Source organism: Camelus bactrianus, chromosome 17 (assembly GCF_048773025.1).
Source record: "Camelus bactrianus isolate YW-2024 breed Bactrian camel chromosome 17, ASM4877302v1, whole genome shotgun sequence".
Classification (NCBI taxonomy): domain Eukaryota; kingdom Metazoa; phylum Chordata; class Mammalia; order Artiodactyla; family Camelidae; genus Camelus; species Camelus bactrianus.
The window spans coordinates 7,168,651-7,191,646 of record NC_133555.1 but is presented as its reverse complement, the minus strand read 5'-3'; the positions used below and the strand labels follow the sequence as shown (position 1 = coordinate 7,191,646).

The 22,996-nt window shown below is 44.5% G+C and overlaps 2 protein-coding genes across 3 annotated transcripts in view; one reads left to right on the top strand and one right to left on the bottom strand.

Annotated features, from left to right (window-relative positions):
* Positions 1-5,232: 5,232 nt before the first annotated feature.
* Positions 5,233-22,996, top strand: part of LMCD1 (LIM and cysteine rich domains 1) — a 55,651-nt gene continuing 37,887 nt past the window's right edge. Inside the window, exons 1-2 of one of the 2 annotated variants that reach the window (XM_045515274.2) lie at positions 5,233-5,596; positions 18,381-18,552. Coding sequence is in view for 1 of the 2 variants with exons in the window: in XM_010952972.3 (XP_010951274.1) it covers positions 5,555-5,596 (42 nt within the window). In the remaining variant the exon portion in view is untranslated. The remainder of the gene's footprint in view (positions 5,597-18,380; positions 18,553-22,996) is intronic. The other variant, XM_010952972.3, reaches the window with a different exon arrangement.
* The window catches only part of SSUH2 (ssu-2 homolog), a 109,622-nt gene continuing 101,820 nt past the window's right edge, over positions 15,195-22,996 (bottom strand). Inside the window, exon 16 of the transcript XR_012499862.1 lies at positions 15,195-15,349. The gene's annotated coding sequence lies outside the window, so the exon portion shown is untranslated. The remainder of the gene's footprint in view (positions 15,350-22,996) is intronic.

Genomic DNA, 22,996 nt, shown 5'->3' with positions numbered 1-22,996 from the left:
CTATCCAAAAATCTGGAGAAAATTAGATAGTTATTCTAAAATTAAAGTTACTGTAAGAATGGCAGGAAAGAAACCAAAAAATTCAAGTTGTGAACAATTCACATATATAGGGTACAAATGATGGTCCAAGCTGATACAAATTAAAATACATTATGTGGTTCATGGTATATTTACATCAATTAATACACGTTAAAATATACTATATGATTCATGGATTATTTATAGCTACCTATGCTTAAGTGTTTTAATGAACACAATATGTTAAGAAAAAATCATAATCAAATAGAAGTCATCACTTACATTTACATATTAAAATAACTAAGCCACACTTGCTACATTGTAGCAGTAAAAACATCATCTTTGTGGGCCATGAGTATTGGGGGCTTTCTAAAGTGTCTGGCAAGAAACTAAAAGATCTGGTTACAGGTTTTGCTTGGCCTCTTTCTAGGTCACTTTTCCTTCCCAGTGAAGAGCTTAAAACACATGGTAGAGCAGACACTTCATTATGGGTTCCCAGCCCCTCAGTCTCACTGTCTGTTAGTTACCAACTGGGGTTCTATTAGAACCTCTTGGGTGTCCTCGCTGTGAGTTAACTAGTAGATCAGATACTGCCACTCCCCTGCTTAAAGCTCTCTATAACTGCACTGTCCAGTGTGGTAGCCGCTGGCCGCACATGGTTATCAAGCATTTGCAAGGTGGCTGACCTCAGCAGAGATCTCTTGAAAGTATAAAACATACACCAGGTTTCAAAGATGTAGCACAAAAATAAAAAATGTAAAATACCTCAGTAATGTTTTATATATATCACAGGTGGATATGACACCATTTTGGATATATTGCATTAAATACAATATAAGTTATTTACCTGTTTTTTTTTTTTTACCTTTTTAAATGTGACTATTAGAAAACTTTAAGTGATATATGTGGCTCACATTATATCTCAATGGGAAAGTACTGATCTATAGCTTCCCACTGTTCTCGGGAAACAATTTAAACTCCCGGGAATGTAGTTTGGTGCAGCCATTATGGAAAACTGTATGGAGATTCCTCAAAAAACTAAAAATAGATTTACTATATGATCCAGCAATCCCCCTTCTGGGTATACATCTGGAGGCAACTCTAATGTGAAAAGATACATGCACCCCAGTGTTCACAGCAGCACTCTATACAATAGCCAGGACATGGAAACAACCTAAATGTCCATCAGCAGATGACTGGATAAAGAAGTTGTGGTATATTTATACAATGGAATATTACTCTGCCATAAAAAAGAATAAAATAATGCCATTTGCAGCAACATGGATGGATCTAGAGATTGTCATTCTAAGTGAAGTAAGCCAGAAAGAGAAAGAAAAATACCATGTGAAATCACTTATATGTAGAATCTTAAAAAAAAAAAAAAGGACACTATGAACTCATTTATAAAACAGAAACAGACTCGCAGACTTAGTAAACAATCTTACAGTTACCAGGGGAAGGGGGTGGGAGGGGATAAATTTGGGACTTTGGGATTTACAAATTTTAGCCACTATATATAAAAATAGATTTTAAAAAGTTTTTTTTGTATAGCACAGGGAACTATGTTCAGTATCTTGTAATAACCTTTTAATGAAAAAAATATGAAAATGAATATATGTATGTATATACATGACTGGGACACTGTGCTGTACACCAGAGATTGACATATTGCAATTGACTGTACTTCAATAAAAAAATTTTTTTAATGAAAAAAATAAATAAACTCCTTATCAGCATCCAATGTGATCTGGTCCCCACCAAATCTTCCTCTCAGGTCTCCTCACAAATTCTCCCTCTTCACCCTCTAATCACAATGACCCTATGATCCCTTAGACACAGCAAGCCCATGCCCACCTTAGGGCCTGTGCACTCATGACTCCATCCTTCTGGAATGTTCTTTCCATGTCAACTCTACTCATAGTTGACTCATTCTCCCTCTTCAGCTTTCAGCTCACACACATCACCTCCTCAGTCATACCTTCTTGGACCACCTGATCTCAAGGGACCACCCATCCAGGGACTCCCTCCTCCATTTGTTTCCTCTGGGACACTCACTGCCATCCCTGTTACCTTACCTAATGATCTGTTCACCTGTTCAATGCCAGCTTCTCCCCAGTGGAATGGAAGCTGCGTCAGGACAGGAATTTTCACATCTTATTCTATGTCGTATCTTCAGCTCAGCACCTCACCCATCGTATTTCTCAGCTCAGTGTTTGTTGAATCCATGAATCAACAGTGAAAAGAGCATGAAACAGACAGTCAAAAATCCCAGGTGTGACAAACCCAGCAACCATGTTGACAGCACCACCATTTTGCTCCGAGGTGCTTACTCTTGTAATCAATCCTCAACAGTCATTACAGGAGGCAGTGTAATAACTGAAAGGACACAGTCTGGACTTAGAAGCCCTGAGTATGAATTTCATCCCTGCCACTTGCTGGAATGTGACCTTGGATGGAGCCCTTGACTGTCTCAAGTCTCCGTTTTCTTCCAGAGGAATAATTAGAATTATTATGGAATAATTAGACTTATACCATGGTTGTCTTGAAGTTCAAGTAAGATAAGAGCTTGTCAACCAAACATTCCCAGTGGTATTTATCAGAACAAGACACTCTTGAAGGGGAAGGAGTCTTTTATTTACCAAGGTGTCTCCAGCACCCTACACAGGGCATGGCTTACACCAGGTGCCCCAAAAGTGCTTGATGGATAAATGAAGCTTCTCATAAGCCCCAGCACCACAGAGCAATGAACCTTGGGAACATCAGATCTCTCTACTGTTCCAACCTGGAAAAGATGCCCCATTTGCTTCTAAAGAGAAGCAAAAGGACCCCAGAGATGGAGTGAGGCTGAGGTGTGATGGGCCAGATTTCCTCTATTTTCCAGAAGAATCCCAAATGATAACAGTCTGTCTAAGTGTCTAGCCAAAACCATGACTTTAGGTCCCCTGGAACATGTGGCTTGACAGTAGGGTTTCAAGATCAGAGTGAGCATCCTCAGCTGCAGAGAGATCAAGCTTTCTGCTCACGAAAGTTCATTTCCAGAAGGGAGAGATGAGGCCATCCAAGCAATGGCTTCTGATTCTCACATCCTGAGAAAAAGCCACAATATCTGCCTCCTTAATTGAAACTAGGGACAGGGGAGAAAATAAGAGGGGAAGGGGGTCTCATATGGAGCGAAACTGTGTTAAAGCTAATAAAATGAGAATTATTCCACGGAACAATAATTTCTCAAGATGGGGCAGAGAGGCTGGCTTTGGGAGTGGGAAATGACTTCACTGGGAAGGCTTCTGCCTGGTTTGCAAGGGATAAAGCTTGCCTTTGTTACTCTCCTGGCTTCTGTTCCCAGAGCTCTAAAGTATAAAGGCTTCTGGCAGGGTATCCCAGGTCAGCACTATTGTTCTAGGATTTGCTACTGAAAGGGCTATTCACGTGGAAACCTCTCCCAGGCCAGGCTTCTGTTGGCCACCGTTTGTTTACACACTGGTTTAACAGGCAGCCCACCTAGGAAGTTTGGACAAACCAGACCAGTTGGGCATTGCGCCATCTCTCCTAGTCCCACCTTGCCAGCTCACTACTGATGAAGGTCCAGAGCCCAGTCTCCACTCCTTTTACAAATGTGTTCTAAGCATCCATCACATGCTAGGTGTTGAGACTATAGCTGGGGGTAACCAAGACAAACATCAATTATAGCAGAAATCCATGAAAGAAGAAAAAGACCTTTCCTCGTCTTGGAAAAGAGGAGCCACAAACAGAAAGTCCTTTCCAGGAATATGAAAAAGGAACCACAATTTGGGATCACTGGTCAAGATTCAGGATCCCTGGAGAAGACAATGTGTTAAGAACCAAAGTGGAGGAGGCTTGAATAGGGAAAATGTCTCCAGTGAGAGAAAAAGCCCTAGAATGTGATCTGCACCTCCCTTGTCCTCCCAAATCAGTCCCAAAATACAGTCATGTTGTACTTTGAGACCACCCTTCAGTCTCCCTGCAACCCAGTTTTATTTTAGCCCACTTGAGCCCTGATTTCTGGCAGAGGACACCGCCAGCGTGAGTTACAGGATGAAAACCTCATGACAGTGTATTCTCCTGTCTGAAGAAGGTGGAAAGGGGCTGTGTTTATTCCTCTATCCAGGCAGGGAAAATGGCTCTGGGAACCCAGATCTGTGAAACTGGCTTAAGAGAGATACGTGGATTTATAGACAGACAACATGATGGCATAGCAAGGGAAGACCTGGCCGATTTTGCCTTACAGAGAAATTGTAATGTTAGATGTTGCAAAAGACTTCATCCCAAGGATGTGAGAAATCCACAGATGGAACCTTACCTGTCTGGACCTGCATGACATAATTTATGTAAAAAAAAAAAGAATTTCCTAGTTTCTGGCTTGTCATCTGTGTCACTTCTCCCCAGATGAGGAGTTCTCACGCTCACTCTCTCACGTTAGGGTCTGGCTGAAGAGTTCAGCTTTGGACCAGTTACCTTCTTGATCCTATGTCCTCAACCACAAAATGGGAGTGAACATTGTCATTATCCTGGTAATAATAACAGCAGCTGAGATAATGATGAGAAAAAGTGACTACAGGAGTGAAGATGAACATCTTGGCATTTATACAATCAAGACAGTGTTCTCTTCCTCACTGAATGGGGAGGGTTTATACTAAAGCAAGTTATAAAAAGCTGATTAATACTTTACAAACACTTGAAACGAATATGTGTGTATATATATGTATATGTATGTGTATGTGTATATATGTATATGTATGTGTGTGTGTGTGTGTGTGTGTGTGTGTGTATATATATATATATATATATGACTGGGACATTGTGCTGCACACCAGAAATTGACACATTGTAACTGTACTTCAATTTTTAAAAATTACAAACACTAGGTTAAAAAAAAAAAAACTCCCTGGAAGCTCACCTCTTCTCTGGTGATTGTAAAGTTTGCCCAGGTTTGGGGAAAGCTAGCCAGCTGAGTCGACGCTGCTGCATATCACCTGCCTCCCCCTCCCCTCGCACCCCTCTACGACAAGGCAGAAAGGGTGGGCAGGGGAACACAGTTCAGCACTTATTTTTGGACCCAGCTCACTAAAAATACCCGAGCCTTCCTGTTTGATCACTCTCCCTTTTGACCTGAACGGATCGCGGGGCCCCGCGGCCCGCCCCACCCTCTGCCCCGTTGTCCTTTAAAGGAGAAGGGCGTGGAGACGGATTCCTGCCGCTCAGGGACAGATGTGCGCCGCCCGGGCAGGCAGGGGCCGCGGCCGCACTGACGTCAGGGCAGCGCTCTCTCCGACCACCCGAAGGGAGGGGGGAAGCCGCGCGCTGGGATTGGCCGGCCAAGTGCGAGCGCCGGCGCGGATTGGCTGGCGAGGTTTTAGAGGGAGTCCCGCTCTCCAATTAAAGGGCCCGTCTGCGCTGTGTTGCGCGCAGAGCTCCCCCTGGGCCCGCGATCTTGGCCATTCAGCCACCGCTGTCCCCGCTGCGCGCCCTCGCGCCTCTGCCTAAGAAGCCAGGCGCTGTTTCTCCACCGCGGAAGAGGATGGCAAAGGTGGCCAAGGACCTCAACCCGGGAGTTCAGAAGGTGAGCTGAGATCTGTTTGTATTTACCCCGATTCTTTCTTTTCCCGTTTCCCTCGCCAATGGGTTTGCGGAGACTTACCTAGAAGTAAGGAGAAGGAAATGCATTACATTCCAAGACTTCATAGAAAATAGAATCCTTGGGAATACATGTTTAAGATAACAGGCGCACACCCCAAATCTGACTCTTAAAAGCCATTGTGGAAAGTATTTGCAAAGGATCTTAGTTCTTTGGTGATGCGAATTAGAATTTAAATCAGGTAAAACTTTTTCTTAAATGGTAATTCTCTGGTCCTTAGGGAAAAGCCCTACCTTCCCCTTCCTGTGATTGAGGTGAAGGTTTGAGGAGGGGGAATATTTACTCACAAGGAATTTCGCCTTTTGCTGTCATCCTGGTGTTCTGTGTTATTCACACACAAAGAAACCAGTTTCTTTAGTTGGTGATGTTGGCAGGGGCAGCAGTTCCAGCACACGGGAACTAATTTCTGTCCCCGGGGTCTGCACGTTTCCCTTTCAAGAAGGGCTGGCGGAGAGCCCAGAAGGTCACGGGTGAATTGCTGCCAGAGGGGCCTGCAGCTGTGCCTGTAGCTCCAACCCCTCCAGTTACTTACCTGAATGCAGTTGGGAGAGGCCACAGGCTGGAGGCTTATAGGACATGTGAGCTGGAAGGAAGCCCAGAGACCGACTCGGCCGATGGAGAAACTGAGGCCCAGGGTCACAGAGACTTGGTTCCAGCAGGCAGCAGAGACTAAGGAAAGCCTTAAGCATCAAAACCCTGGTCCTGCCACTTTTTAGCTGCATCACGATAACTAAGTTATGTTTCTGAGCCTCAGTTTCCTTGTCTCCCATGGGGGATGACAGGCCCCGCTTCCCTCACCGCAACAGTAACAGTGATGGTACACAGTGGGGTAATCTCCCAGAGCAGTCATTGTTTAACTCTGATTTCAGGAAATTTGGTCTTGTAGGGCAAAGTCCCCCTTAGGCATCTGCCATTAGCTGGGGGGATTGGAATGTGAGAAAAACAAACAAAAACATACCTATGTCAGAATCAAAATTAAAATTAGGATGCAAGCCAACCACTTAGAAGGGCAGGATTCATGCATCTGATTTACAGCTGGGCCACTGCATGGCTGACCTGCGCCAGACACCCACACACAGAGTCCATCAGACCCTTCTAAATATGTACACCAAGGCGGACTTCATCAGTACATCTCAGGAATGTACCTGCCCCCTTGGATTTGTCAGACTATTTGCAGAATCAAGTCAGCTCTCTTTCTTTGGAATTCTTGCAACACCTTAGATATTGGTAAGATACCTATTAATTTCTGCATAGTAGTAAGTCCTGCACATACTGCTCTGATTTCCCTACCCATCTTTCTAAAGTCCTTGAGAACAAACCTTTCTGGCTTATCTCTGTTCCAGTGCTGCATGCCATACACAGCAGGACTCAACCGACTACCAGTTAACCACATAAGACCATAGTGTCCACGGACATACATTGTGTGTGTTGTTGTTTTTTAATTTGTGGTAGCACTGGTGTATTTGTGTGTCTGAACTGCCTCCCCAGATTCAGCTGAGGTCAAAGAGTTTAGAGCTAAAGGGGCAGAGGCTCACTGTCCTCTGGAAAGTCAGATGATTCGGTGTGGTTTTACTACAGGCTGGTTGATGGTTAATGTGTGAAGGGAGACAGGGTACATGGACCATCCCCCTCCTCCTCAGCACCAGCCCAGGCCACCCCTTGGGAGGAAGTCTTGTTTTTATTTGCCTTTGCATGGGAGAGAGTGATTGTCCTGATTAGAGGTGGAACAAGGTCTCCTTCTTGTCACCCCCTAGTGCCAACTTCCTTGGCCTGCAAAGGGTTTATTTTCCATTTAGCTCCAATTACAGGCTTAGAGTAAGCATGTGGTGGGTGGAGATGAAAGGGCGGTTATTTTTTTACCCCTTGGGACTGTGACAATCAATCGGGAGGAGGATCACCACTTGTAAACTCACCAATGTCTTCAACTCAAAAAGTCAAGGGGAGGGAAGGGAGTCGGGGGAGGGGGGACTCTCCTTGCTGAGCTGTACAGCAGTGATGAGACACTGTGTCTTATCAACCGCATGCTGAAAATCTTTTATTGCCTGTTTACTTTTTAAATCTGCAACAGTGGGGGGTTTTCTAACACTGGGCTCCAGGATGCATTATCACAGTTCGGCATTTTGAAACCATTTCCTAGGCTCTTAGCGCTGCAAGGGACCTATTTACAAAATGAGAAATAATTTAAAATGGCATACAAGCTGTCACCACTGCCCTGCCCCCAAGGGGAGGGGGGCTGTTGTGGGAATCCCTAGCAGCTGGAAAGTCATAAAAAGGTCTTCGAGAGAGAACATAAAATCCCCAACCTGGAGCAGCCTTTGAGATCATCTATCCAATTTCAGGCAGACCAGGGGAACTCGCCATGGGTCACATCTATAGTTAGTGGCAGGGCAGAGAAGCACTTCCCTCCCTTCTCTCATTTGTGCTGAGTCGAATGTTCCCATTGGCTGCCCAGGAGCCATCACTTGTCTTTTGACTGGGAAAGAGAAGTTCCCCTCACATGGAGAGTTCCTTGAGAATGATGAACTAGCCAACATTCCGTGGTAACAAACAGCCTGGAAGGCCAAATGTCATTTCTCTTGGTGGAATCAACCACCGTTGTGGATGTGTTCTGCTCCTGTTGATTAAGTGCCCAGGATTCTTGTCACGAGATCTGGGTTCAAATCTCAGCTCCACCACTTTCACTGTGTGCTCTTAGGCAAGCTGATTAACTTCTAAGCCTGTGTCCTCAGCCAAAAACTGGGGAGACAGTAGCAGCATCTCCCTCCCAAGGGGTCTATGATCATCAAATGAGATGATTTATACAAAAGGCTCAGCCCATGAGCTCAAATGGACTTAGCCATTGTTACTGTCGGTGGTGGTTGTGTTTCAGTGGATGTGTGAAGGCTGAAAGGGTTCTTTAGGTGAATGAAGGATACACCTGTCTTCTTCAGATGACTGTCCCATCTAAGGAGCAGCTAGTTTTCATTTGGTTGAACGAAAACCAGCGGCACAGCCTTGGTAAACTAGAACCGACCGGTGATCATGTCTTCATTTGAGACCAACAGATACAAAATCTGCTCACATCACAGAGATTCCCAGTCATTGCGCATTTCATGCTGGAGTCAGGGAATGATAGGCCTGGAAGGGGGAGTTGGAGCTCCTTTCACCTTGTAGTTAAGGAAACGGAGGCCCAGAGGGGTCAAGCCCCTTCTCGGAGGGTGCTGAGAAGCTGTACTGGAGCCCATTCGGCTCTGCAAGAATATAGACCCTGTGGCTGCCAAAGAGCCATTTGCAGGAATTTGGAAAGGACTAGAACAAAGAGATCTGAGAGCATGTTCACTGTTGACTGTGCGTCTGCCAGTGGACCGGGTCCAAAGGGTTCTATTTCTCACTCCTCAGGACAATGTCGGAGAAGCATGAAATGAGGGCTCTTTTAAGTGCGTTGCCAGGGTCAGTTGGGCGTCTCCCTCCACCCTTCTCCACATCACATCCCTCTCGGCTTTCCTGTCCTCCAGCTCCGCCCTCCCCTATGTACTCAGCCCTTCCTGCCTTCACCTCCAGTTCCTGCAGCGTGCAAAACCGCTGGCATGCCGCCCAGGCGAGCCGATCCAACATCAACACGGCTCCTCGAGAATTGTCCTTGGCTCCCTCAATCTTAGAAATATATTAAGCTGTCACTTAAAGACCTTAATAGCCAAGCCGTTGGAGACATGCCCATAGGTGTATAAGCAACTTGGCCCAAAAGACAGCCATATTTAAAAAGAAAGAAGGAAGGAGAGAAGGAGAGAGAGAGAAAGAGGGAGAAAGAGGGAGAAGGAGGGAGAAGGAGGGAGAAAGAGAGAGAGAGAGAGAGAGCGAGAGAGAGAGAGAGAGAGAGAGAGAGAGAAAGAAAGAAAGAAAGAAAGAAAGAAAGAAAGAAAGAAAGAAAGAAAGAAAGAAAGAAAGGAAGAAAGGAAGAAAGGAAGAAAGAAAGAGAAAGAAAGGAAGAAAAAGAAAGAGAAAGAAAGAAATTATCCAAGTCCTTAAAAGGATCTCCAAAAACAGATAATGAAACCATTACTTTGTAAATAGCAGATACTTGTCATACTGTGCAATGGGTCTGAACATGTGGGGTTGGGGTTGACAACTGACTTTCAATGCCTCTGCCACCTTGGTGGTGGGACACAGGGAAAAGCTGTATCACAGATCATCTCTAGGCTTCATCCTAAGCCATCTCAGCTCCAAGAACTTCTCCTGGCCCAGGGCTAACCAACCCTTCTACAAGTAGGACAGTGGAAAACGACTTTGGTATTCCCCTCTGAAGACCCCAGAGTCTGATCTCCTCTCCATGTTAACTGACCAAAGGTGACAAGGGAGAAAAAGAATAGGCTGAATTCAGCAAAGGCTGGGGACCGGGAAGGAGGGACAGATGCTCACATGTGCGTCTTCCTTTCCCTCTCCGGCCACTTCCGGTGAGAATGAGGTAAAGAGCAGAGCAATCAGGGAGTAGTTCCTTGTGTAACCCACTAGAGTGAACCTGACTCCAGGGGAGGTATTTGATTTGACTTTGGGAAGGAGAATCTTTCTTTCTTTCTTTCCAACTTTCACATTCAAAATAGTGTGCGTATAATACAGCGGAAATCTGTCACGATGAGCACAGACCTTGGGAGTTCTTATCTCCCCAGTGTTCATCCAACGCCATTTAAATATGTATCGCAAGAAAAGTTTTCTGACAAGGGATCAAGTCATGACAGCAACTGCAGGCACTTACTAGTGACTTTGGATAGGTCATTTTTTTCTAGGAAGTGGCCAACTTTGGGTGAGAACTGGACTTCCTTCTCCCTACAGTCCACTGACCTTTCCTGGACATCAAGCTGTCTCTCAAATAACAAATGATTATGGAAAAGTGGGCCTAAAATTCTATTCCACTGAAAGCAGAAGTGTGGAGAGACAGCTGCTGCCTTCCTTTGGAAACATCCCCCTCTTCCCCTTCATTTGCTAATAGGAAGAGGATTTGGCTGGCAGCTGCCCCCATCTCACCAGGTGCAGGACCACCAGCCACTTCTATAGGAATCCCTCGAGATCGTACCATTTCCTTAACTTGACATGGAACATTCGGGGTCTCCTGAATCCATTCTCAGAGCTTCTCACATATCAGTGGCACGGATCTGCAGAAGCTCCAGGAATGCATTCTATGAAGCTTTTATAGAAAGAGAGAAACTAGAATTTGGGTCTCCTATGTGCACTAAGACTCTTTTAGCAGCCAAAACTTATATTTGGTATATAAGCCTAAATATTTGTTGGGGAGATTCAATTGTGTTTTCACAAAAACATAAACAATAATACAACTATCAAGCTTTATAGACTCCCAAATCAACCCTTTGCTCATGGTCTGCTCTTTTATATGAGAAGCAAACCCTTTTCCATGTTTTCTCAGAAACGACCTGTTGGTCTTACTTTTATCATCCATTCAGACTCTAGCGCCCTAAGGACTGCAGGAAGACCCTGTTCTCTGTTATGACAGTTTGGGGGACAGGCAAAAGAAAGGAAGGGAAAGGCATCTTTTGAGTACACTCAGGGTGCTTGATGTTTTCACACATCTTATCTCATTTAGCCTTTAAGACCACTGTGCAAAAATATTCATGTCCTTTTTTACACATGAGTAAATGAAGACTCAGAGTTGAAATGACCAAGATCATAAGATGACAGGTTAAGAATGCAAACCCAATCTTCTCTGATTCCAAAACTAAAGCTCTTCCACTATAGAGAGGAATAAGAAGGCTTTCGTCAGAAGCAGAATTCTGATGGAGAGGGACTAGGATTATTATTTCAGAGAGAGAGAGGCTAGGATTATTACTGCAAGCTTCACACAAAAGCGAAGGTCTTCCTACACATTGACAGTGCAATTCAAGAATTGCCCAGCATTTGCCAAATGTTATCAGGCATCTGTATTTCTCTAGTATTTCTTGGCCATAACCAGGTCTGTATTGTCACCCACAGTAAGTCAAAGCCAGTTCCCAGGTATAGAAGAGGGGCTTTCCAGATTTCTCCATTCCTGGTTCTCTAGAAGACAGATAGAACTCTCTTAGGAGGAGGCTAGTAGAGAGACAATCTAAGGAATTATACAGTATTATCCAGAAATTACTGAAGAAGCAATGACACTTGACCAAAAAAAAAAAAAAAATCTTAGCGATTCAAGTTCTAGAGCTTCCAGGACATTCTATCCTGGGGATTAGCTTGGCCTCTGGAATGTGTATCTCTACATGCCTGGTCTACCCAATAACATGTGAATCAGGACCAAGCAAAACACAGCCCAAGCCCCCACCAGGACATGCTTTAAAAGGAAATAAGATTGCAGAGGGAGAAGAAACCCAAGGCTCTGTTTGGCAGGTCATTCTTGTGAAGGACAAAGTTAGCGCTGGAGTCCAGCCCCCAGTGACTGTTTCAAATCCACATGATTTGTTTATAGATTGATATATTTTTTTGTTCCTCCTCCTGTTTTAAAGCATTGGATCCTTTGTAAAATTAATCTTTGGAGAAAAATGTGAAGGAATGATTATATAGAAGAGCTGAGAAAAATCTTGTCATCTGCTTGGTCAATCCCTTCAAGGTGCAGCCGGGCCATGGGGGGAAAATATCATATCCAAAATTTACCTGTGAGGGATGCAATGACTCGTGGCATCTTTTAAGAATGAAAGGGGAAAGTTTGTCTTCTCAATTCCATCACCTCCATGCCCAGAGTACCCTGGTTTCATGTCACACTCATACCTTCAAAGTTCAGAAGGTCAGGTGAACATTTTAGCTGTGAACTTAGCTCTGGACACATGGTTTCAGGGTCATTTTGAAGAGGGGTTAAACACACAACCCTGGCAAGCATGGAGATCCAGATGTGACTTGTAGTTCTGCCATTGTCTGGGTCTGCAGCCTTTGCCAAGTTGCTTATTCCCTCTGGACCTCTAGTTCTTCATTTAAGAAAGAGAGTTTATGAGAGGTCTATATTTAGGCAACAGTTTAATGAGATAAAAAGCATGTAAAGTGCCTGAATGCATAATAAGCGCCCCAAATAACATTTCCCTCTGCTGTTACTGTTACCCCCTCTCAGCAGCACAGTGCAGAAACCCCATAGGTAGTTAAGGGCTAGAACGTGGAGGACCAAAGTTCAGCTTTCTGATGTCACATGTGGCTTCTAAGAGATCAGATTGCAGGACCTTCTCTTTGTAGCTAAACTTAGACCTGGCCGTAAACAGACTCAGGTCACATCATCTGCGGAATCATGACAATGGTAACAATTTGCCTTGGGTGTCTGGTTGCCACACTTCTGAAGAGCAGCCCTCCCCTTCGTTGAAACCGTTTGCTGGCCCCAGCTGTGTGATTTTACATGGCCACTTACCTTCACCAAGCCTCAGATGTCTTGCTTACAAGGCAGGGTCACAGTCCCTCATTTCTTCATTTAGCAACCATTATGTGCCAGTCACTGTGCTAAGTGCTCAAGACGAGACAATGAATAAGAAAGTTTTGGTCCCTGCCTCATAAACTTGAGTCCAGTAGAATGTGCTTTATATGGAGGTAGGAGAAAAATCAAATAATGTCAGTGTTCTATCATTCTGTGTGTTCCTTGACCTCCTCCATCACACACATACACGCACTCACACCCTTCTTTCTCCCCCTTTGCCATCTGCCTTCAGATTTCCCAGCACTGCCCACATTTGAGCCACTCCCAGCCCCAGTCATCTCTACAGTGTAACAGTGGGATGAGTATGACAATTCTGCTCCCAGCTGTTGCATTTTTAAACAGGGCATTGAGTGAAGAGAAGTCTGAGGCAAGAGGGCTACTGGCAGCAGTTCTCAGGTACCACTGGTAAGCAGTGGCCCCTACAGCCCCCTTGTAGACATGTGGTGATAGACCAGTTGTCTGTCTGAGAAGCAGCTCAACAACCCAGACTCTGTCCTCCACGGTGTTGGTGTCAGGGGCACCGTCGGGCAGGAGCATGGGATAAGAGCTCTTGGCTGATGAATGCCCCCCTAAGAAAGCTGCCTTAAGAAGACAGCATCTATTTGGGCTGTATGACTAAGAGGTATTTCCAGGTACTGATTCACGAGGCTGACCACCAAGGTGACTGACCCGACTAAGCCTCTGGCTGGAAGAGGTGGAGGGAAAGTGGAGCCCAGACCTGCGCTCATCCTGGAGGAGCGCCACCCACCTACTGAGACAAACCTGAGCTCCCCACCCCAGCTTTGGCCCTGTGGCCAGCAGTGTCCTTGTTAAGCGATCCAGCTTCAATGTGGGGAAGGGACAGACTGGGGACTTCTTATTTTAGAGGAAGTCTCAGAGGGAGATTTTTTTTGCATCTTGTTAGTAGATAGAGGAGAGGTTTTTAATCAGGGATCTGTGGATAGAATTGAGGGTATCAAGGAACGTAAGTGAGGAAAAGCATTGTATCCGTATACACCCAACCTCTAGCTGAAAGGTAACATTTCCTTCCATCATGAATGAAGGCAAAAGCCCTGGCAGTTTAGCGGCCCCTGTGCCTCATTTTTTTAAAATCAAATAAAGCTACTGTATATGACTTTTACATTAGACAAAGGTAACTGGGTGTAGGTCCCACGCCCTTTATACCGATAGAAATCTGGTATTTTCATATCCTATTACAACCAAGAGAGATGACCTGCGTACGGCTCACACTTCTCCCTGTTCTGAAATAACAGTAATTAAGTCCATGGCTGGATCTTGTTAATTAACTTAACAAAGGCACATATGTTACTAAATTGCAGATTTGTTTTTATATATTGGTATTATTTCAGTAACACTCCTTTCCTTTGTAATCCTACGTATTTTAAGTTGTACATTTAAAACACTGTTCTGACAAGGGACACTTTGATGTCAGACAGCCAAAAGACCTCAAATATATTAAGACTTCGGTCAAAAGAAAGCTTTAACAGTATTCTACACATACACACACACAAATACACACACATATGCATAAACACACATGCACACCCACAACTATAGTGGATTGAGAACCGAGGTTCTTGAGTCTAAAGTCCAGCTCCGCCACATTTCCTATGACCTTGGACAAATGACATTACCTCTGAGCCTCAGTTTCTTCATCAATAAAATGGGCCTCAAAGTTGTCCTTGCAGCATAATCTATTAAGTTCTTAACACAGTATCTGACAACCAATGAGTGTGTGTTAACCGTGAGAAATCGTCACTATTAAAAGAGCCAATGAGAGCAAAATGGGAAAGAAAAAAAAAAAAACATTATTTCGATGAAACTTATTACCCACCTCTGATTTGGCCAACTTTAAGAATTTATTCTGTGCCAACACATATTGTGTGTAATGAATGTAAGCCAGGGACTGAGCTGGGAAGTGGAGAATTAAAAGGAAAGGAATCCCAGAGGCTGATGGTTTCAGAGACAGGACAGCCAGTCTGGCCATCTAGAGATTCTCTTCACAGAGAATCACAACAGTGCCAAAGGCTTGAGCAGAGGTACGAATGAGGGACCAAGGGACAGCAGAGAGGAAATACTTAACCTCACCTGGGGAGGTGATCACAGGAAAACTTACCAAGGAGGTGACATCTGAGCTGAGCGTTGAAAGACGAGGATGAATGAGCCACTAGGACCGGGTCACAGTCTAGTTTTGTGTGTTCCACGTCTGACACGCATCTTCTCCATTTTATGTGACTTGTAACTTGGGGAATACCACGCATCTTGACCTGTAGAGAAATACACTTCTATGTATCCATCCATCCATCACACACATCTTTTAACTCTCATCTGAGAACTTACTCCTCTGGCCTCTCAACCAAAACCCTTTGGGGCAACAGGCCCACCAAGCTGACACACAGAAGACTTCAGGCAGTGGCTTGAGCCTCCCAAGCTCAGCAAAGGAGTTCCGGCAAGCTCACCCCCACTGAGTTTGAATTTCTGCAGGAAGATGTAGATGTGTGTTGTGACAAAGGGAGACAAAAAGTTAACTGAGGATATGCAACGTATGTGGAAAGAAAGGTACACATGCGCGCACACACACATACACACACACACACTGTGAAATCCAGCACGCTGGACCTGTGGGCAGAATGTGAAAACACATTTCTGAGGGCCATAGGATGGTGTTTGTGCACCCCAAGTTTCATGCAGTTTCCAGTCCTGAAGCCATTTAAATGATAATTGGCGGGAAAGAAATCCCATGGGAGATTCCATGTTGAACCATGAGGATGAAAATTTTGAAATGTGGGAACCTGACTAACCAGATCCAGAATCTTGCATGGAAACCATTCCTTCTGCGCAGTTCCTGCTTCAGACTTCTGACCTGGTCTGAAGCTGTGGGTTCGTTCTTGCCATGTTTTAGAGCAGGTGAGGCATCGGAATGAAACACGCATGGTTTGGATATCAAAATGCCACTGGGATGATTGTCATCAGCTGATTTTTGTCAGTTGCATATGGTACATTAAACAGAGGGAGAAAAAACATCCCAGATGATTCCCTGCCAATTATCCAGAAAAATGAAATTCTGGGGATCAATCCCTGGGTTTGCAAGGATCTGACAAAGAGGTGAGGATTGAAGAAAAAGCTGTATTTCCTGGAGTCTGACCTCTTACACAGTCAACAGGCCCTAACAGCCCGTGGGGAGAACACACTCTGTACGAAGATTCATGCTAATTAGAACAGCTCTTGCCGCCTGCCCGGCACCTTTCCTTGGACCCAGCACAGGGCTGGGACCATCACAAGGGAAAGCATCATATACTTATTTGAATAATGATTGTACTGTATATTTCAGCAATTAGAATTCACTTCTAAGAGGTGGAATGGGCCTCACAGATTTCCTGGGTCAACTTCCTTGTTTAACAGACAAGGAAAGAGATAACTAGCAGGTTAGGTGACTTGCTCAGGGTCACAGAGATAGCATGTAGAAGAGGTAGGGTTAGAGTTCAGGGTGTCATCCCATTTCAGGTTCAGAAAGACTTAAAAATGATTCTGTCCAAGTACCCCAACCAAAACCTTAAACGGAGATGAAACAGGTGACCAGATGCTCTAAGAACAACCGACAAGCACTGAGTCCTCCTAACGAGATCTGGTTCCTTGAAGCCCTCTAATTATTAGACAGCTCTGTCTTATTTTGAGCTAAAATAGCTCTCTCTCTGTCTCTCTCTCTCTCGCTCTCTCTTTGCAACTTCCCCCCCATTGGTTCCCTCTGTTTCCTTAGTTCCTTAGTTCAAGGACGCAGTGGCCACTTTTTTCTAACATTCTGGTACTGGTTCACCAACCAAGTCCTACGTATTGGTCAAGGAAGTCAGAGCACCCATTTCTTGGGTTACTTCCTACCTTCTGGGAGACCCAGTGTCTGCTGGTAGCTGAGAGACACGGTCAACAGACAGCCCCCGGCTTTCGCCTTGGCATTAGTTCTGCGACCTGTGCTACCTCCTCCACCTGGGTGGGATGCTTCTCCCTCCTTCCAGCCTCAAGGCCACTTCTGTGCCACCAAACTATCCTACTTCTTGGAAGAGAGTCTTTTAAAGTGGAAAAACATACCAAGTGAGAAGGGAACAGGAAATTTTAAATCACCAAGAGAAGAACTCCAAACTCATAAACACTCATGGAAAATCCGCACGGCTCCACATGCAAAGTACCTGATTAATAAAAAGGGCTTGGACAGGGAGGTAATAGGAAATCAGAAAAGGCTATGGAGGAAAAGAAAAAACCTGCAGTAAAGAGGGCAATATCTTTTTTAAAGACGATTGGCCAAGTTGTCATAGCTTATTACTACACGGGATGCTAGAACAGTAAGAACGTTTTCCAAGTTTTATATCCTGATGACTTTTTCGTCTGGAGGGAATGCTCAATAAATAAATAGGTATAATTAAAAACTGTATCATTCCATTTCTGTCATATTTAAAAACAGGCAAATCCAATCTACAGTGAGAGAAGTCAGAATAACAGCTACCTCTAAAAGACGAGGTACCAACTAGAAAGGGGCATTTGTGAATTTTTGCTGCATGTAAATTTTACCTTGAAGCACTGTTAGAAAACAAATGAGACAGTATTTTATTTATAATTATATTTATATTACTTATAATTATATTTATATTACTTATAATTATATTTATATTATTTATAATTATATTAACTTATGATTTATCATTAGAAAGTGTTCTGTATTCAAGCAGAAGGATGTGAGGATAGAGGTTGAGGGCTGGGTTCTTGCTGGGGCCCCGCAGATGTATCACATTAACAGACAGCTTTGTCCCAGGGAGCTGCTACTAGGATGCTTTAGAATCTTTCCATTGGCTTGAGTCTGGCATTAAAGTTTCTACATGATGGGGGGGCCCTGTTCAGCCCCATGCATCACTGCAACGTTCTGCTTCCCCCAGACTGACGCGTCACTTTTCCCCTGGACATGCCCGTTCTTCCTCACGTGCATGCTAAAAGGCCTTCCTCTTCCTAGGCCAAAATTCCGCCCATGCCTCAGTGCCCTCCTCCATGAAGCCTTCGGTGCAGAGCGAGTTCTCTCTCCCCTCCTGAACTCCTGTCCCATGAGCTCCCGCCTGTGCCTCCATTCATCAGCTCCCTGAGGGCAGGGATCACCCCCTTGTTTCTCCTCTGTCCTCCCCAGAAAGCCAGGTGCACAGTAAGGGCTCAACTGTATGAATGGATAGAAAAGGAAATGGGATGAACTCAGGAGACAGGGGGAGAAGGAACGGTATCAGAAGACATTAGAGCAAGTAGGATCTCCTTCCTTCCTGGCAGAGACAAGGAATCCTGAGGGGAAAGAGCGGGGAGAGACAGAGGATGAGGGCGGAGGACACAGACCGACGTGGAGCAGAGTAGCTGAGACCCTTAGCCTCTTCCAGACGGAGCCCCACACACGTTGCTTAATCTGAAGCCTCCTGATTCGTGGACCAAGATCAGGACTGGCAAGGTGGGAGTGGGGCCAGGGGGGTGGGAGAAAGACTCCTTGGGAGGATTTAGGAAGGATCTTAAGATGAAAGGGGAATGAAAGAGAGAGGGATGGGGAAGGCACCCTTCCAAAGCAGACTCTGAGTTGTTGCTGTCTGGTCCCAAGTTTTATTATCCTCCTTCAAACTCGTCTACGAAAGGACTGACTTTAAGATGGTAGATGAGCCAAGCCTTGACTTGTCTCCTTCCTTCAGACAACTAACTCAGACCTTCAGCTGAACCTCGAGGCCCCCTGTTTCTGGCTGGAAGCGTCTTGAGAACAAAGTCCTGTGATTCCCATGGTCTGGGGAGGTAGTTGGCTGGGATCTCTAACCAACAGCAGTCACATCTCAGGAGGGTTGTTCCTCCCAGAGCCAAGGGCCGGCAGGACGACTGAAAATTGGCTGAAATGGAATCCAAACCACTCATAGCTCAGACCACTATCTACTTTAAAGTTTCTAGTCCTTGATGCATATTTATACCAAAATAGGGCCAGCGGAAAAGTTCCATCTGTGTGGATTTTAAGAGTTTTGCCTTTCCTCAGCCACGTTGACCACACTCAGGAAAGTAGCAGAATCACTGCCAAGTCTATGCTCTTTGAAGTGCAAGAAATTCTGAGAAGGCCCTGGACCCATCATATTTCTTCTTATCCTGAAGACTCCGAGTTGGCACTCCCTTTGTGAAAAAAAATGCTTAATATCAACACCTCCCATTGCTTTATAATTTTAGCTCAACCTTTGACACCGTGCTGACCATGAACACTCTTTTGAAAGAGTGGATAAGCCTGTTCAAAGCTTTGCTGGGTGAAATGACATTGTTGATTAATATTTTCCCATCTTTTAAAAATCTGAATGGCCCAGTTAATCACTTTAATTCTCCTCTTTACTTTGCTAGTAGAGAAATAGGCCTAAATTTTCTCCTCATTTTTATGAGTCATTCCATAGTCCTCGGAACCACAATGCCGGAAGCTTCAACCAGTTCTGCTCTTGGTATGAGGGTCTGAAACAGAAGCTTTGCCCTTGTACTTGGCATATGAAATGCACTTATCAAGCACAGGCCAGACATTGTGCTACATTGTTTTTTCCCTTATCTTGACACAAATCCCATTTTACAGATGAGTAAACTAAGATGAACAGGGATTAAGTCAATTGCCAAGGTGACATAGTTAATGTGATGAACATGAATGAAAGGTAGGAAGTTCAGTCCACAGCTCCCCCTTCTCCCTTTAAACCATTTCACATCTACACCAATCATATTTACAGGGTTCCAGAAGGATGGGCCATGAACTTGTTGGTCACAGGATGGACTGAGTTGGTACCCAGACACGCATTAACAATGCTCAACCACATTGGTCAGCACTTGTCTCCCTTTTCAGTTCATTCGTCCTTTTGATTATGTCAAGGAGAAAAGTCTCCATCTGGTGCGAAAAGGGCTTTAACACCTCAATCTCTTGCTCAACTTCACTTTGAAGAGATGGAGAGCTGCTCTCAGGTTCAGAGCTTTAAGAAGGCAAGAGTATTAGCTAGAATTTCATGTTGTTATTTCATATTTATTGTATTTCATATGGTTACCTCCTGTTTTTATACGTTTTAGAGATAAAGGTTTTTTTCCAAGAAATGTTTTTTAAGGTGATTTCTTTAAACAAAAATAAGTAAATAATCACACACATGGTATCCTGAGGAAAGGATTCAGAAAGGAGGAACCCAGGGCTTCTCTGCTATTTGATAATCCCTGACCGCTATAGCACCTGACGAGTTTCGAAACCTCTTATGTAAATTACCACATTGGAGTCTCACAACAACCCCATAAAGCAGGTAGGGATCATGATCCATTTTTTCAAGTGAAAAAAAAAAAAAATCAAGGTTCAGAGAACAGAAACTGCTCACCAGGATCACACAGGTAGCGAAAAAGTAGCCAGGGCTCAGGTTCAACTCCTCAAGCTCCAGCATGCCCAGTGTTCCCGCAGTGCTCCACCAGCACATCAGGTCAAGGGCAGGACTGGAGAAAGGGATATTCCAAAGCAATGAGCTAAAGCCAGAAATGCCACGGAAAATCTGCAGAATTTGATGACTCTCACGACTTGCCTGGGTTGTCACAATTTCCCAGTGCTTGTATAGATTCTATTTCATGGAAAAGCCTGCAGTTGCGACATTCTGAGCTCCTCTAGCAAAGTCTGACCATCTCCCTCTAGTGAGTCACCTTCCAGAAGGCTCAGAAACTGGTTCTCCTGTCTGGGGACCATCGCCTACCTTCTGGGGTACACCGCAGAAAGGATGACACCGACTAGAAATGGGCTCCTCAAAGAGGAAAAGCCAACTTCAGCCCAGTAAGAACACCATTTCTCCCAGCAGTTGACTAGGATTCAGACTGCAGGTCCAGGTGACTGGATGGGCAGGGATTCGATAAACATGGGAGAACCAGTGGGTCTGGGTGGCAAAGAAGGTAAGTGGGCAATTCCATCAGTCAATCCATGAAGAGCTTCCAGGAGCTGAACACACCCCTAGAGATGATGCTCAGAGCTGGAGAGAATAGTTGAAGTTATTTGAGCAGATTCATGCAGAAGAGAGAAGCATGCTGAGAACCAATAAGAGACCAGAACCAGTGCTAGAACCTTGGAGGGGGAGGGGAACAAGGGAGAGGAGCAGAGAAGGGCTATCTGGGTAGGCTGGGTGACCAGGGGAGGCATGCATTCTGGAAACCAGGTTAATTCTTTCTCCTTCCTACTCATTCTGTTAGGCATCAGGGCATCTATGATGTGTTAGCTTTTAATGCACCAAGAAGCATTGCTTGAAGGGAAAACTGAAAATGTTACAAAGGAAGCTATTAAAACGAGTGTTTATTGAGGAGATACTCTGTGCAAGGGACTGGTTCAGGCACTGGTGATAGAGCAATGAACTAGACACACAGGGACCCACGCCCATAGAACGTACAATCCAGCAGGAAAGAATGACATTAGAGAGTTACATCCATAATTAAATAATTCCCATTATTAATAACCCAATAAATAATAAGTCAATCACGATGGGTGCATGATACAGGCTTTTCTAAGACCCCATGATTGGGGTACCTGAAGGATGAATAGGAGTTAGTTAGGTGACGGGAGGGAGAGACCAGAAAGATGGTCCAGGCAGAGGGGACTGCAAATGGGGCCAGCTTAGCAATATACAAGAATTTGTCATCTCTTCTAGGGCATATGATTAAGTGAATAATTCTAAATTTACTCCAGAGGTAATTTTCTGGAAAGAAACTTGGCTGTTGTATCTCTGATTTTACATTTTAATTGGGTTCCATGAGCTTCAGAGGTGAGACCTTGAAAGGAATTTGCTTGCAAAGTGAATGACCATCTGCTAATTTCTGTTTCAGAAAAATGAAAAACTTGGCCTCAGTCCTCCCTTAAGGTGTTTTCTTTTCTAAGACTCTGGTTTTCTTGTGTCAGGTTTTCTTCAACACTGGATTCCACTATGTAGTGTATGTACAACTAGTGCATTATGGAGGGGAAAATCCAGGAAAGGATGAAACATGTGAAAGGGTAGTTAGTTTTAAAAACATATGACAGCAATAAAGAGAGGAGAGGGAAGTCGTTTGTAAGAAGGAGACTTGTTTTAAACCAAGAAAATGTCATGTGAGAGACTCCACCCTTAAAACACAAGTGCTTTTCACCATCAAGGCACCAGCGTTGGCTGAAGGATGCATGGGTTTCAATGCCTCCATTGTCCCCTATTTAGCGTGAGCTTCCCAGCAAGAACTATTTGCATAAGCAAAGCCTTCAGACTTTGAATAACAGTGCTGTACACTTAGACCGCACATTTCCTCTCAGGATATTCAGATTCAGATAGGCAAGATCAAAAGTTCTCCAATTTGGTTTGCTGAGTCCTACCCTGCCCCCATCCCAGTCCAAAATTAAGTCCAGTCGAAGTGTGTTACCCTTGGGAAGCTCAGTAACACTGCCAGTTCAGAATTCAGATGCATGCACACCCCTCCACACACCGCCCAAATGATATCCTTAAAGGAAGTTGTGCTTAAGACATCAGGCTGCTAAAATCAGGAGAGTCTTAGTAAAACCGGGGAGGTATAATAAGTAAATATTGCTGGCCTCAACTTACAATTTTATGCTTGAGAAGGAGTGTATTAAGGGTCAAAACCTAAGAACCATGCAGCCAATGAGATTTTCATTTCCAAGTGTAACCAGGGGACACCAGACTTGTTCTCATTTAGGAAACTGGGGGGCTGGGGATTGGGCGGCAGCAAAGACTCCCTGCAGTGGCTTTATTTTCTTTTATCTCTACTCCCCTGAGCTACTTGGTAAACCTCTAGATAAGATTCCCAAGAGGAATGGATAACTTCTGGCTCCTGGTGAGACGACTTTACTTACATCTCCCTCCAACCCTGGCAGGGCTACCGAAGAAAGAAAAAAGACAACTTCAAGA